Source organism: Salvelinus namaycush, chromosome 20 (genome assembly GCF_016432855.1).
Source record: "Salvelinus namaycush isolate Seneca chromosome 20, SaNama_1.0, whole genome shotgun sequence".
Lineage (NCBI taxonomy): Eukaryota > Metazoa > Chordata > Actinopteri > Salmoniformes > Salmonidae > Salvelinus > Salvelinus namaycush.
Window position 1 is genome coordinate 6991692 of NC_052326.1, and position 15576 is coordinate 7007267.

General features: G+C 44.5%; 1 protein-coding gene across 1 annotated transcript in view; it reads right to left on the reverse strand.

Moving 5' to 3' along the window:
• Window positions 1-15576, reverse strand: part of LOC120065565 (kinesin heavy chain-like) — a 126586-nt gene that overhangs the window by 50591 nt on the left and 60419 nt on the right. The window contains exons 7-10 of the mRNA XM_039016629.1: window positions 11924-12011; window positions 11568-11692; window positions 9877-9981; window positions 9514-9662 (exon numbers count right to left, since the gene is read on the reverse strand). Coding sequence (XP_038872557.1) covers window positions 9514-9662; window positions 9877-9981; window positions 11568-11692; window positions 11924-12011 — 467 coding nt within the window. The remainder of the gene's footprint in view (window positions 1-9513; window positions 9663-9876; window positions 9982-11567; window positions 11693-11923; window positions 12012-15576) is intronic.

The window sequence follows — 15576 nt, forward strand, 5'->3', positions numbered from 1 at the left end:
AGCGTTTTACCGAAAGAGGAGCAGGGAGACACTTTGTTATTGATTCTACTGCTGATTTCCACTTTAAGAAGTTAACCTCTTTGGGCGCATGAACCGCTAAGCGGGACACCTACGACAACATCCGGTGAAATTGCAGAGTGCGAAATTCCAAATGCAAAAATCGTAATATTAAACATTCATGAAAATACAAGTGTCTTTCATCATTTAAAAGCTTTAACTTCTTGTTAATCCAACTGCATTGTCAGATTTCAAAAAGGCTTTACGGTGAAAGCATACCATGCGATTATCTGAGGACAGGGCCCCACATCAAAATACTTTTTCAACCAGCACAGGCGTCACAAAATCACAAATAGTGATAAAATAAATCACTTACCTTTGAAGATCTTCCTCTGTTTGCAATCCCAAGGGTCCCAGCTACACAATGAATGGTCATTTTGTTCGACCATCATCAACATCGCTTACTTTTGAGTCAAGCAAAAATGACTGAACGGAGGAGGCGACGTGAGTCAATGCAATGGAGCCTGAGGTAACGTTAACCGGTCATGACTGTTGTTGAAGGTAACTAGCTAATTGCATCTGAAGTGTTTTGTGTAACACCCTCCAGCGAATAACATTAGCAAGCAACTCAACTGCAACTAAAATTGTAACACAGTTTATCCGTGTACCCATGTTATTAAGTAACGTCATTTCTGTAGCTAGATTCACCTCAGATAGTCAGGTACTGTAATACATTTTGTTGACAGATTTGTTTTTGTAATGTTCTTTGTTAGCTCCACCTCATTTAGCTAGACTGAAGTTGACATTGCTAATGTTTGCTGAAAAAAAATGTCTCTGTATTTTCTCTGTGTGTGTGTGTGTGTGTGTGTGTGTGTGTTCCTGTGTTTTTATTTATTCCTTATTTTACCAGGAGAGCTGACTGAGAATACGTTCTCATCAAAACCTCAGACATACCGGTACAATTGTCAAACGTTTGCCTGAGTTTCGGCAGTCAATATTTTTTGTGTTCACACAGCAAATAACTTGGAAGTCGTCAGCCACTCAGCCTTGTTTTTTAATTTTAATTTAACTAGGCAAGTCCGTTAATAACAAATTCTTATTTACAATGACGGCCTACCGGGGAACAGTGGGTTAACTGCCTTGTTCAGGGGCAGAATGACAGATTTTTACCTTATGAGCTTGGGATTCCATCCAGCAACTTTTCGGTTATTGGCTCTAACCACTAGGCTACCTGCCACCCCTTGTTAAAATACTTCAAACCAGAGGGTGGCAGTAGTGTTGTTTGGCAATGCATATCCGTGCGTATTGCTTATGGTCCAGATTCCAAGCTATCTGCGCTAATGTTGCTATTTTCTAGAAAGCCCTTGTTGATACTAGCCAGATTGCAACAGCTAGATAGCTACAAGATGACAAATAAATGATTTAATTCACTTTCCATAATCCCATACAGCCAGTGCCAGTTCACTCTCCATTACCCCATACTGCCAGTGCCAGCCCATAGCATACAGTATGTTTAGCTACAGTAGCTAGCTAGCTAAGGACACTGCAATAACTCAGCAGCTAACACAGGCAGCTGTTGGAAACTAGCTAATCCATTGTGATTTTATTATCATATTAATACCAGCTACAGTGGTTAGCTAGTGTGGAGGAAGTATTTGGTGTTGTCTGCATTGCATCTGTGCACTTAGCTAGCTACCATCCGTGGATAAACTGAGAAAATGCCCTATTTTATCTTTTTTTTGTTAGCTCCCCCACGCGGGGGTTCGTGCTCTCTGATTGGCTCAAAGTCAACTTGTTTCGAGTATGACACAAATATACATTTTCACAGTCTGCTGCCTCAGTTTGTATGATGGCAATTTGCATATACTCCAGAATGTTATGAAGAGTGCTCGGATGAATTGCAATTAATTGCAAAGTCCCTCTTTGCCATGCAAATGAACTGAATCACAAAAAAACATTACCACTCCATTTCAGCCCTGCCACAAAAGGACCAGCTGACATCATGTCAGTGATTCTCTCGTTAACACAGGTGTGAGTGTTGACGAGGACAAAGCTGGAGATCACTCTGTCATGCTGATTGAGTTCGAATAACAGACTGGAAGCTTCAAAAGGAGGGTGGTGCTTGGAATCATTGTTCTTCCTCTGTCAACCATGGTTACCTGCAAGGAAACACGTGCCGTCATCATTGCTTTGCACGAAAAGGGCTTCACAGGCAAGGATATTGCTGCCAGTAAGATTGCACCTAAATCAACCATTTATCGGATCATCAAGAACTTCAAGGAGAGCGGTTCAATTGTTGTGAAGGTTTCAGGGCGCCCAAGAAAGTCCAGCAAGCACCAGGACTGTCTCCTAAAGTTGATTCACCTGCGGGATCGGGGCACCACCAGTACAGAGCTTGCTCAGGAATGGCAGCAGGCAGGTGTGAGTGAATCTGCACGCACAGTGAGGCGAAGACTTTGAGGATGGCCTGGTGTCAAGAAGAGCAGCAAAGAAGCCACTTCTCTCCAGGAAAAACATCAGGGACAGACTGATATTCTGAAAAAGGTACAGGGATTGAACTGCTGAGGACTGGGTTAAAGTCATTTTCTCTGATGAATCCCCTTTCCGATTGTTTGGGGCATCCGGAAAAAAGCTTGTCCGGGGGAAGACAAGGTGAGCGCTACCATCAGTCCTGTGTCATGCTAACAGTAAAGCATCCTGAGACCATTCATGTGTAGGGGTTGCTTCTCAGCCAAGGGAGTGGGCTCACTCACAATTTTGCCTAAGAACACAGCCATGAATAAAGAATGGTACCAACACATCCTCTGAGAGCAACTTCTCCCAACCATCCAGGAACAGTTTGGTGACGAACAATGCCTTTTCCAGCATGATGGAGCACTTTGCCATAAGGCAAAAGTGATAACCAAGTGGCTCGGGGAACAAAACAATGATATTGAGTCCATGGCCAGGAAACTCCCCAGACCTTAATCCCATTGAAAACTTGTGGTCAATCATCATGAGGCGGGTGGACAAACAAAACCCCACAAATTATGACAAACTCCAAGCATTGATTATGCAAGAATGGGCTGCCATCAGTCAGGATGTGGCCCAGAAGTTAATTGACAGCAAGCCAGGGCGGATTGCAGAGGTCTTGAAAAAGAAGGGTCAACACTGCAAATATTGACTCTTTACATCAACTTCGTGTAATTGTCAATAAAAGCCTTTGACACTTATGAAATGCTTGTAATTATACACTGCTCAAAAAAATAAAGGGAACACTTAAACAACACAATGTAACTCCAAGTCAATCACACTTCTGTGAAATCAAACTGTCCACTTAGGAAGCAACACTGATTGACAATAAATTTCACATGCTGTTGTGCAAATGGAATAGACAAAAGGTGGAAATTATAGGCAATTAGCAAGACACCCCCAAAAAAGGAGTGATTCTGCAGGTGGTGACCACAGACCACTTCTCAGTTCCTATGCTTCCTGGCTGATGTTTTGGTCACTTTTGAATGCTGGCGGTGCTCTCACTCTAGTGGTAGCATGAGACGGAGTCTACAACCCACACAAGTGGCTCAGGTAGTGCAGTTCATCCAGGATGGCACATCAATGCGAGCTGTGGCAAAAAGGTTTGCTGTGTCTGTCAGCGTAGTGTCCAGAGCATGGAGGCGCTACCAGGAGACAGGCCAGTACATCAGGAGACGTGGAGGAGGCCGTAGGAGGGCAACAACCCAGCAGCAGGACCGCTACCTCCGCCTTTGTGCAAGGAGGAGCAGGTGGAGCACTGCCAGAGCCCTGCAAAATGACCTCCAGCAGGCCACAAATGTGCATGTGTCTGCTCAAACGGTCAGAAACAGACTCCATGAGGGTGGTATGAGGGCCCGACGTCCACAGGTGGGGGTTGTGCTTACAGCCCAACACCGTGCAGGACGTTTGGCATTTGCCAGAGAACACCAAGATTGGCAAATTCGCCACTGGCGCCCTGTGCTCTTCACAGATGAAAGCAGGTTCACACTGAGCACATGAGCACATGTGACAGACGTGACAGTCTGGAGACGCCGTGGAGAATGTTCTGCTGCCTGCAACATCCTCCAGCATGACCGGTTTGGCGATGGGTCAGTCATGGTGTGGGGTGGCATTTCTTTGTGGGGCCGCACAGCCCTCCATGTGCTCGCCAGAGGTAGCCTGACTGCCATTAGGTACCGAGATGAGATCCTCAGACCCCTTGTGAGACCATATGCTGACACATGCACATTTGTGGCCTGCTGGAGGTCATTTTGCAGGGCTCTGGCAGTGCACCTCCTTGCACAAAGGCGGAGGTAGCGGTCCTGCTGCTGGGTTGTTGCCCTCCTACGGCCTCCTCCACATCTCCTGATGTACTGGCCTGTCTCCTGGTAGCGCCTCCATGCTCTGGACACTACGCTGACAGACACAGCAAACCTTTTTGCCACAGCTCGCATTGATGTGCCATCCTGGATGAAATGCACTACCTAAGCCACTTGTGTGGGTTGTAGACTCCGTCTCATGCTACCACTAGAGTGAGAGCACCGCCAGCATTCAAAAGTGACCAAAACATCAGCCAGGAAGCATAGGAACTGAGAAGTGGTCTGTGGTCACCACCTGCAGAATCACTCCTTTTTTGGGGGTGTCTTGCTAATTGCCTATAATTTCCACCTTTTGTCTATTCCATTTGCACAACAGCATGTGAAATTTATTGTCAATCAGTGTTGCTTCCTAAGTGGACAGTTTGATTTCACAGAAGTGTGATTGACTTGGAGTTACATTGTGTTGTTTAAGTGTTCCCTTTATTTTTTTGAGCAGTGTACTTCAGTATCCCATAGAAACATCTGACAAAAATATCTAAAGACACTGAGGCAGCAGACTTTGTGAAAATTTATATTTGTGTCATTCTCAAAACTTTTGGCCACGACTGTACAAGTAGAACCGGTAGGTTCGCCGCTACCGGGTTGGAACGCAACAGGTACCACTTTTGTTCTTAAAAGAGTAGGAACGGCCTACCACTGTTATAAGTACCTATCAGAAGTGAGATTCTCGTGTTTGAGTTTATTTGAGTTTATTTTATTTTTACCGGAACAGTGCACATTAATCAATGTTTCTGTAAAAGTGCCGGTTTTAGCCAGCCGGCTAATTTTCAACCGCAGTCCCTGAGCAGGTTATTAAAAACAATTGCATGACAGACAATCAATGAGCAGTGAGCACACGCAGAGCAACATAGGACAAGTAAGACATAGCATACAGACAGAGCAACATAGCACAAAAAGCAACAAGACAAAATCCATAAAAGCAACAAAGTGTTTCCACACCTCACAAGCTACAGACAACAGACAACATGGAAAGTGACAATACACAGCTAGGGTTTATGTTCACAAATCTGATTGGCCTTTAGCCATGTCTTCATGTTTTTTTGTGAAAGTGTGATAGGTGGTGCAGTTATGTGTGTATGATGGCAGTGTATTCCAGACATGGGAAGCTCTCACAGAGAAAGCGGATTGACTAAAGGTGCTTTTCCTTATGGGAACTATACAGTCACCTCTCATGGCACACCTTGTGGATCTGCTGCCATATGTTTGGGTTTTCTGTTTAACAAAAATACTGAGTGGAGGGGGAGCCAGGCCATTTAAGATATTGAATACAAGACATGCGTCGGTGTATTGCACAAGATTTTCCCAACTCAGGAGCTCATGCTTTCTGAGGATGTAACAGTGATGATGGCTATTGGGCTTCCTATCAAGCACTTTGAGAGTCTGTTTGTAGACAGACTGAATGGGTTTTTAATAATGTTGTACAGCAAGCTTGGGCCCAAATCAAGCAGTAAGTTAAGTGGGGGAGTATCATAGATTTGAAGTACAGTTTTGCTACCTCTGTAGTCAAACAATTTCGTATAAATCGGAAATTAGCTAGGTTCAATTTGGTTATTTGAATGACCTTTTTCACCTGCTTTTTAAAAGAGAGGTTGGAATCAAGTATGATGCCAAGGTACTTAAAATCAGATACCAGCTGGAGCTTCTCCCCTGACACATAGACATCTGGCTCAGTAGCATTGGTTGCCCTCTTTGTGAAGAACATGCAGACAGTTTTTTTTCACATTGAGATGCAAACACGAGTCACTGAGCCACTTTGTAACCTGGACCATTACAGTAGTGAGTTCTTGTGCAGCTTGTTGTTTGCTCTTTGCATGCACATATATCACTGTATCATCTGCATACATTTGAACTTCAGACCCAGTACAGACAGAAGGCAGATCATTAATGTACAGGCTGAACAGGAGGGGCCCCAGTATTGACCCCTGGGGCACGCCCACATCATAGCTAAGAGTGGGCGACAGCTCATTGCTCACTCTGACACACTGAGTTCTGCCTTAAAGGTATGATTTCATCCATCTCAAGGCATCGGGGGGAAAAGTTGAACTTGGCCAATTTTGTGATGAGAATCTCATGGTTAACAGTATCAAAAGCCTTCCTTAGGTCCAGATACACAGCCCCAACAACACCCCCTTTGTCCATCTTGGACTTCACACAGAAAGCAGTTGGCTGTTTCTGTGGAGTGTTTTGCTCTGAAGCCAAGTTGCATGGAGTGTAATGTGAAGGTGCTGTTGTTGAGGTGGCCAATCAGTTGTTCTGCTACACACTTTTCAGCAACCTTCGACACCACAGGTAGTATACTAATGGCCTGTAGTTACTCACGTCAGCAGGGTCACCCGATTTAAAGATGGCCGTTATTATGGCCGACTTCCATACCCCTGGAAACACCCCCTGACCAATAGATGTGTTGGTGACCTTAGTAATGGGGCCAATGAGTGACTCTTTGTAGTTTTTAAGAAAGGTAGAGTCCAGCCCAAACACATCTTTGGCTTTAGAGTTCTTTAGTGAGCTAATCACCTTGTTCACCTTTGACTCAGAAACCTCCCTTATGATGAAGACAGGTTGAGCGTAATTCGCTAGCACTGAGCCCAAGAAACCAGTGGAGGGGTTCTGTGTCAGTACCTTGACAGAGTCAATAAAGTAGGAATTGAAGGCTATTGCAATTTCGACTGCATCCTGTGTTAGATTGTTATTCACCATGATTTCCAGTCTTTTTGCAGTGTTACTATGGTCTTTCCCTGTTACCTTTTTTAGATTCTCCCAGATCAATTTAGAATTTCCCTTTGCTTCACCAATTATGTTAATAAAAAAGTTTGCCTTGGCCTGTCTGATTTCTTTCATCACCTTATTTCTCAACATGGTAAACCTACATCTGTCGTGCTCTAATTTGGATTTTAGTGCTTTTTTTAGAGCATAATCTCGTTCTTTCATCAATTTCCAGATTTCTCCATTTAGCCAAGGAAGAGTGCTCTTTTGGCCAGGTTTGGATTTTAAAAAATGTAGGAAGCCATTTATTGTAGTCAATATTGTGGATAGAAAAACCTGACTATCAGCTTCCACATCTGTATAGGACAAGAGGTCATTCCAGTTAATTCCCTTAATTGCGTTTTCAAAATAATTGATATCACTCTTAGTTGATCCGGCTTTCTTACAGTAGAGAGGTTAAACCTGCTCTTAGACAGCCACTTATAGCTTCTGGCTATAAGTGGACCGTGCAGGCGTACTGGCTCCCTTGAGCACCGAGCCTGCCCAACCTTACCTGGTTGAATGCTCCCCGTAGCCCGACCAGTGCGGGGAGGTGGAATAACCCGCACTGGGCTGTGTTGGCGAACCGGGGACACCATGCATAAGGCTGGTGCCATGTATGCCGGCCCGAGAAGACGCACTGGAGACCAGACGCGTTGAGCCGGCTTCATGGCACCTGGCTCAATGCTCAATCTAGCCCGGCCGATACGTGGAGCTGGAATGTACCGCACCGGGCTAAGCACACGTACAGGAGACACTGTGCGCTTTACCGCATAACACGGTGTCTGCCCGTACTCCCGCTCTCCACGGTAAGCTCGGGGAGTTGGCGCAGGTCTCCTACCTGACTTCGCCACACTCCCTTGTAGCCCCCCCCAAGATTTTTTTTGTGCTGACTCAGGCTTCCAGCCTTGCTTCCGTGCTGCCTCCTCATACCGCCGCCTCTCTGCTTTCGCTGCCTCCAGCTCTGCCTTGGGGAGGCGATATTCCCCTGGTTGTGCCCAGGGTCCTCCGCTGTCCAGAATTTCCTCCCAATTCCTATAGTCCTGCGTTTTCTGCTGCTGCCTTGTATCACGCTGCTTGGTCCTGGTATGGTGGGTAATTCTGTCGCGATCGTCTTTATGTGGAAGAGAGGACCAAGGTGCAGCGTGATATAAATACATCTTCTTTTTAATAGAAGAAGATGAAACGAACACTAATACAAACTAGACAAAACAACAAACAACCGTGAAGCTGCAAAACAAAAGTGCAGACACAAGCAACTAACGTCAAGACATAGAGAATTACCCACAACCTACCTAATGCCTATGGCTGCCTAAATATGACTCTCAATCAGAGACAACGATAGACAGCTGTCTCTATTTGAGAACCAATCCAGGCAACCATAGACTTACATAAACACCTACACTGAACACAACCCCATGAACTCTACCAAAACCCCCTAGACAATACACACACCCTAGACTAGACAAAAAACACACAAACATCCCCCATGTCACACCCTGACCTAACTAAAATAATAAAGAAAACAAAGATAACTAAGGCCAGGGCGTGACAATAAGTGTCAGATTATGATCAGATAGCCCAGTAACCATATTGAATGATTTAGTCACTCTCTCTGGTTAATTACTGAACACCAAATCAATATGTGTTTTAGAGCAACAAGTCACCCTGGTTGGCCCTTTAACGAGCTGTGTAAGGTCAAAGGTATTGGTGATCAGTTTGAGGGTTTTCCTACAAGACTTGTCTTCAATTCCATCCTGGAGCCGGGTGAGTCGAGAGAAACCATAGCACTCACCCACTTCCGCAGCGGTGACGATCAGTGGACGAGGCCACCCACTGCTTTCCACTCCTGTAGCCAGTATCGCTGGCTCGGTCATATTAGGCCCAGGATTGAGTTGCACATCCCCGGAGAGCAGGAGGGTAGTGAACAGGTAGTTTAACAGTTTCCGATAAATGTTGGACTTGTGTTTGTTACGCCTAAGCGGTTCAGTGGAATAGGGAGCGAGGTAGACTTGGCCATTATTCAGAACATTATGGTATGCTGTGTACTGTCCTCTCCCGTGGAACCAATGTGTTTGGTGTTGATATTCTCCGGCAGTAGATTGATTGTGTCATCCCAGCAAGGACGCACTGAGATTATCAGTAGAGCAGCTACATAACTGACAATCATGGCAAAGTACTGGAGATAAAACACATCATTTCGCTTTAAATCTTTGCATGAGTTACTTAGCTGGGGTCGGCGAACACCTGATGTTTTAGATAAAATAACAGCATTCGTATGAGAAGTGGCACCTGCCGCACCACCCTCCCTTCCGTCTGCCATTTTGTTTCATGCTTTACAGGAACGGCCAAGGGATGTGCATGTGTGTGTCCGTGCATGCATCCGTGTGTGTGTGTGTATTACCGTTGTCCGAACATGAGTGTGGACTTGGTCTCCTGGTCGTTGTAGCTGGACGGAGAGCAGCAGATAAACATTGTGGTCCTGCAGTTCCCCCCTAGAGAGTCCTGCAGGATACGGGTCATCTTACTGTCACGGTATGGTACATGGGTCTTCTACAGGGGGAGGGGAGGGGGGGTGGAGGAGAGCAGAAAATACATGAATCGCTGAACCGGTGGCAGGGTGCAGAATCACTTTTGTACATCATTCAGTCCACATTCCAGTTTCCTTTCTTTATTTGTATTATTAATTAGAAAATCCATTAATTTACATTTGATTTCACAACACCAAGATGAAGAATCATGGATGTAATAGGAGGACTAGACTTACGGTTCCCTCGGCCAGAGCAGAGATGACGTTTCCTAGAGAAGACAGAGACTTGTTGATGTTCTTAGCTTCATCCAGCACAGCTCCCTCTGCTCCTGTCTTACTGACCTGTGGAAGCACATTACAAAACACATGCAGTACAAAAGATTATGCACAGAAACGTCACACACATTTTGTACAGGTATCGTATGTAATAAAGATCGATCAATATATACTGTACAGTCAGGTCCATAATTATTGGCAACCTTGATAAAGATGAGCAAAGAAGACAAAATAAATACGGAGTTACATTGTATGCTAAATTGTATGCTACAGTTTTTGGGGAGAAATTATAAAAATGTTTACTAATACAATTGCTCAGAGAAAGATATTTAGCTTAACAACTAAGAACCAAAAAAATCGTGAAAATATAGCGGTAAAAATGATTGGCACCCCTGTTTCCAATATTCTAGCACCCTCCCCCTGCGAGGATAACGACACTGAGCCTTTTTGAAAAATGCTTTATGAAATTGGAGAACACGTTGGGAGGGATCTTAGACCATTCCTCCATACAGAATCTTTCCAGATCTTTGATGTCCTTCGTCTGCTGTTATGGACTGCCCTCTTCCATTCAAACCACAGGTTTGTCCAGAAACTAAGATGGTCATGGCAAAATGTAGACTTTTTGGTTTTTCCTTGTGAATTTTGATTGGTGCTTGGGGTTCTTGCCTTGCTGGAAGATCCGCTTGCAGCCAAGTGTCAGCCTCCTGGCAGAGGAAACCAGGTTTTTGACTAAAATATCCTGGTACTTGGTAAAGTTCATGATGCCGTTAACCTTAACACGGGTCACATGACCAGTGGATGCAAAATAGCCCAATAACAACATCAAAGATGCATCACGATATTTTAACATAACACCGTCTGGAGTTTTATAGATGGCATTGGCACTTGGATTGGAACCGGTGCTCTGGTCAGATGACCTGAAAAAATAGAGCTCTTTGGCCACACACACCAGTGGTGGGTTTGGCATTGAAAAACAAGCATATGCAGAAAAGTACATCATACATGCACCTACGGTAAAATATGGTGGTGGATCTTTGATGTTATGGGCGATTTTGCTTCCACTCATCCACTCAAGGCCCGACCCTTGCTAGTTCACCAATGACCTATTACTGGAGACCTGGGAGCTGAGCGTCGATACAATGCTAATAAACACACCTGGGACTATATTAATTAAGTGATGTGTGCAGAATCTACTTTTTTCTGCTGTAGTCAGCAGCAAGAACACTGGTCCCATTGCACATAGGTATAAATTAAGTTGCTAACTGTGGCCAACACAGAGTAGAAAGAAACCCATTTTAACATGGCAGACCAGTTGTACTGATCTGTCTGTGACTGAGACGGATGGGAGGAAAAGATAACAGAACAGCCAGATGAAAGAGAGAAAGAACACGTCTCTTGGGATGCAATAACGATAGTTCATTAGTGACCCTAGGTAACTAGACTAGGTCTTCACCTCACCTTCTCACTCTCAGCCAGGTATATAATTCAATCACTAAAGGCCAGTTTCTCTGACAAAGATGATGCCCAGTCCTGAACTAAAAAACATGCTAAATGGAAATTCTTGATTAAAATAGCTTATTCTGTGGCCCTAGATGTCTAGACGCTAAAGATGCTTTGTTACCATTAACGACAGTAGGCTTTAACCTTCTCACCTTCTCACTCCCAGCCAGGTCCACCAGGTAGAGCTTCCCACACAGTTTTTGCTCTGTCTCCACGTGCTCCTGCTTGATGTTGATCAGGAAGATACTGTGACTCCTGGAGCTGTGCTCATTCATATCTGGAGAGGGGAGGAACGGAGAGGTGATGTGATGTGAGGAGAGGTGTTTGTGTGAGAGTGGAGGACACAGAGATATAAAAAAAAGATATATAGCAAAACACTGTGATAAACACCCCGGACACTATATAAGATTCTACAGAGTAACTCTCTACAGATGTGACTTTACACTTCACACTATAAATTGTACTAAGTGGCAGAGTGGCAGACTACCAGAGTGTCATTGGGACTTACTGGTGACAGCAACATGACGGTTGGCTTTTCCTTCATCAATAACATCCATCACCTCCTCTGGGCTGGAGACAAAGCGCTCAGTGCAGCCCTGAGATTCAACAAATAAACGTTAGAGTTGTTGGAATTCATTCCTGTTCCACAAGAACTCTGAGGCTACCTGCTATAATGACTACCGCCCTGTAGCACTAACATCTGTAACCATGCAGTGCATTGAAATGGTAGCTATGTCACACATCAACGCCATCATCCAAAACACCCTAGACTCACTCCAATTTGCATGCCTCCCCAACAGATCCATAGACGACGCAATCTCAATTGCACTCCAGACTGCCCTCACCCACCGAGATCAGAGGAATACCAAGAGTGCATTCGGAAAGTATTCAGACCCCTTCCCTTGTTCCACATTTTGTTACGTTACATCCTTATTCTAAAATGGATTAAATATATTTTTTTCCTCATCAATCTATACACAATACCCCATAATGACAAAATGAAAACAGATTTTTAGAAATGCTAGCAAATTTATGAAATTAAAAACAGAAATATCTTATTTACAGTTGAGGTCGGAAGTTTACATACACTTAGGTTGGAGTCATTAAAACTCATTTTCAACCACTCCATAAATTTATTGTTAACAAACTATAGTTTTGGCAGGTCAGTTAGGACATCTACTTTGTGCATGACACAAGTAATTTTTCCAACAACTGTTTACAGACAGATTATTTCACTTATCATTCACTGTATCACAATTTCAGTGGGTCAGAAGTTTACATACACTAAGTTGACTGTGTCTTTAAACAGCATGGGAAATTCCAGAAAATGATGTCATGGCTTTAGAAGCTTCTGATAGGCTAATTGACATCATTTGAGTCAATTGGAGGTGTACCTGTGGATGTACTTCAAGGCCTACCTTCAAACTCAGTGCCTCTTTGCTTGACATCATGGGAAAATCTAAAGAAATCAGCCAAGACCTCAGAAAAAATATTGTAAACGTCCACAAGTCTGTTTCATCCTTGGGAGCAATTTCCAAACGCCTGAAGGTACCATGTTCATCTGTACAAACAATAGTATGCAAGTACAAACACCATGGGTGTAACGCTCGTTGTTGGAAGGATTGGACCAAGGTGCAGCGTGGAAGGCGTTCATCATGTTTATTAATGTGAACCAGCAACAAAACAAAAAGAGTAACAAAACGAACGTGCAGCTTTGTAGTGCAAAAAGGCTACAATACAAAAACAAGATCCCACAACAAACAGGTGGGAAAAGGCTGCCTAAGTATGATCCCCAATCAGAGACAACAATAGACAGCTGCCTCTGATTGGGAACCATACCAGGCCAACCTAGAAATGAAAAACTAGAACGCCCATCCTAGTCACACCCTGACCTAACCAACTAGAGAAATAGTAGGATCTCTAAGGTCAGGGCGTGACAATGGGACCACGCAGCCGTCATACCGTTCAGGAAGGAGATGCGTTCTGTCTCCTAGAGATGAACGTACTTTGGTGCGAAAAGTGCAAATCAATCCCAGAACAACAGCAAAGGACCTTGTGAAGATGCTGGAGGAAACAGGTACAAAAGTATCTATATCCACAGTAAAGCGAGTCATATATGGACATAACCTGGCCGCTCAGCAAGGAAGAAGATACTGCTCCAAACCCGCCATAAAAAAGCCAGACTACGGTTTGCAACTGCACATGGGGACAAAGATCGTACTTTTTGGAGAAATGTCCTCTGGTCTGATGAAACAAAAATATAATTGTTTGGCTATAATGATCATCGTTATGTTTGGAGGAAAAAGGGGGAGGCTTGCAAGCCGAAGAACACCATCCCAACCGTGAACCACTTTTTACTAGGATTAAATGTAGGAATTGTGAAAAACAGAGTTTAAATGTATTTGGTTAAGGTGTATGTAAACTGGACATAAGTACTCAGACCCTTTGCTATAAGACTCGAAACTGAGCTCAGGTGCATCCTGTTTCCATTGATCATCCTTGAGATGTTTCTACAACTTAATTAATTGGAGTCCACCTGTGGTACATTCAATAGATTGGACATGATTTGTAAAGGCACACACCTGTCTATATAAGGTCCCACAGTTGACAGTGCCAATCAAAAACCAAGCCATGAGGTCGAAGGAATTGTCCGTAGAGCTACGAGACAGGATTGTGTCGAGGCACAGATCTGGGGAAGTGTACCAAAAAATGTCTGCAGCATTGAAGGTCCCCAAGAATAGAGTGGTCTCCATCATTCTTAAATTGAAGAAGTTTGGAACCACCAAGACTCTTCATAGAGCTGGCCGCCAAGCCAAACTGAGCAATCTGGGGAGAAGGGCCTTGGTCAGGGAGGTGACCAAGAACCCGATGGTCACTCTGACAGAGCTCATGAGTTCCTCTGTGGAGATGGGAGAACCTTCCAGAAGGACAACCGTCTTTGAAGCACTCCACCAACTAGGCCTTTATGGTAGTGGCCAGATGGAAGCCCCTCCTCAGTAAAAGGCACATGACAGCCCGCTTGGAGTTTGCCAAAAGGCACCTGAAGGACTCTCTGACCATGAGAAACAAGATTCTCTGGTCTGATGAAACCAAGATTGAACTCTTTGACCTGAATGCCAAGCGTCACATCTGGTGGAAACCTGGCACCATCCCTACGGTGAAGCATGGTGGTGGCAGCATCTTGCTGTGGGGATGTTTTTCAGTGGCAGGGACTGGGAGACTAGTCAGGATCGAGGGAAAGATGAACGGAGCAAAGTACAGAGAAATCCTTGATGAAAACCTGCTTCAGAGCTCTCAAGACGTCATACTGGAGTGAATGTTCACCTTCCAACAGGACAACAACCCTACGCACACAGCCAAGACAATGCAGGAGTGGTTTCGGGATAAGTCTCTAAATGTCCTTGAGAGGCCCAGCCAGAGACCGGACTTGAACCCGATCAAACATCTCTGGAGAGACCTGAAAATAGCTGTGCAGCGAAGCTCCCCATCCAACCTGACAGAGCTTGAGAGGATCTGCAGAGAAGAATGGGAAGAAACTCCCCAAGTACAGGTGTGCCAAGCTTGTAGCATCATACTCAAGAAGACACAAGGCTGTAATCACTGCCAAAGGTGCTTCAACAAAGTACTGAGTAAAGGCTCTGAATACTTTATTTTTTACAAATAAATGTACAAACATTTCTAAAAACCTATTTTTGCTTTGTCATTATGGGGTATTGCATGTATATTGATGAGTGACTTTAAAAAAATATATATTTTAGAATAAGACTGTAACGTAACAAAATGTGTGTGGGGGGGGGGGGGGGGGGGGGTCGAGTACGCCCTCATCCACATCGACGAGGCTGTAGTGGAGTGGATTGAAAGCGTCAAGTTCCTCAATGTCCAAATCACTAAGGACGTAAAATGGTCCAAACACACAGACACACAGTCGTGAAGAAGGCGCAAGAGCGGCTCCTCCCCCTCTGGAGGTTGAAAAGATTTGGTTATACAGCTGCACCAGAGCAACTTGACTGGCTGCATCACTGCTTGGTATGACAACTTCACCGCAGTTGGTAGTGCGGACAGCCCAGTACATCACTAGGGCCGAGCACCCTGCCACCCAGGACCTATATCAGGCGGTGTGAAAGGAATGCTCTGAGAATTGTTAAAGACCCCAGCCATCCA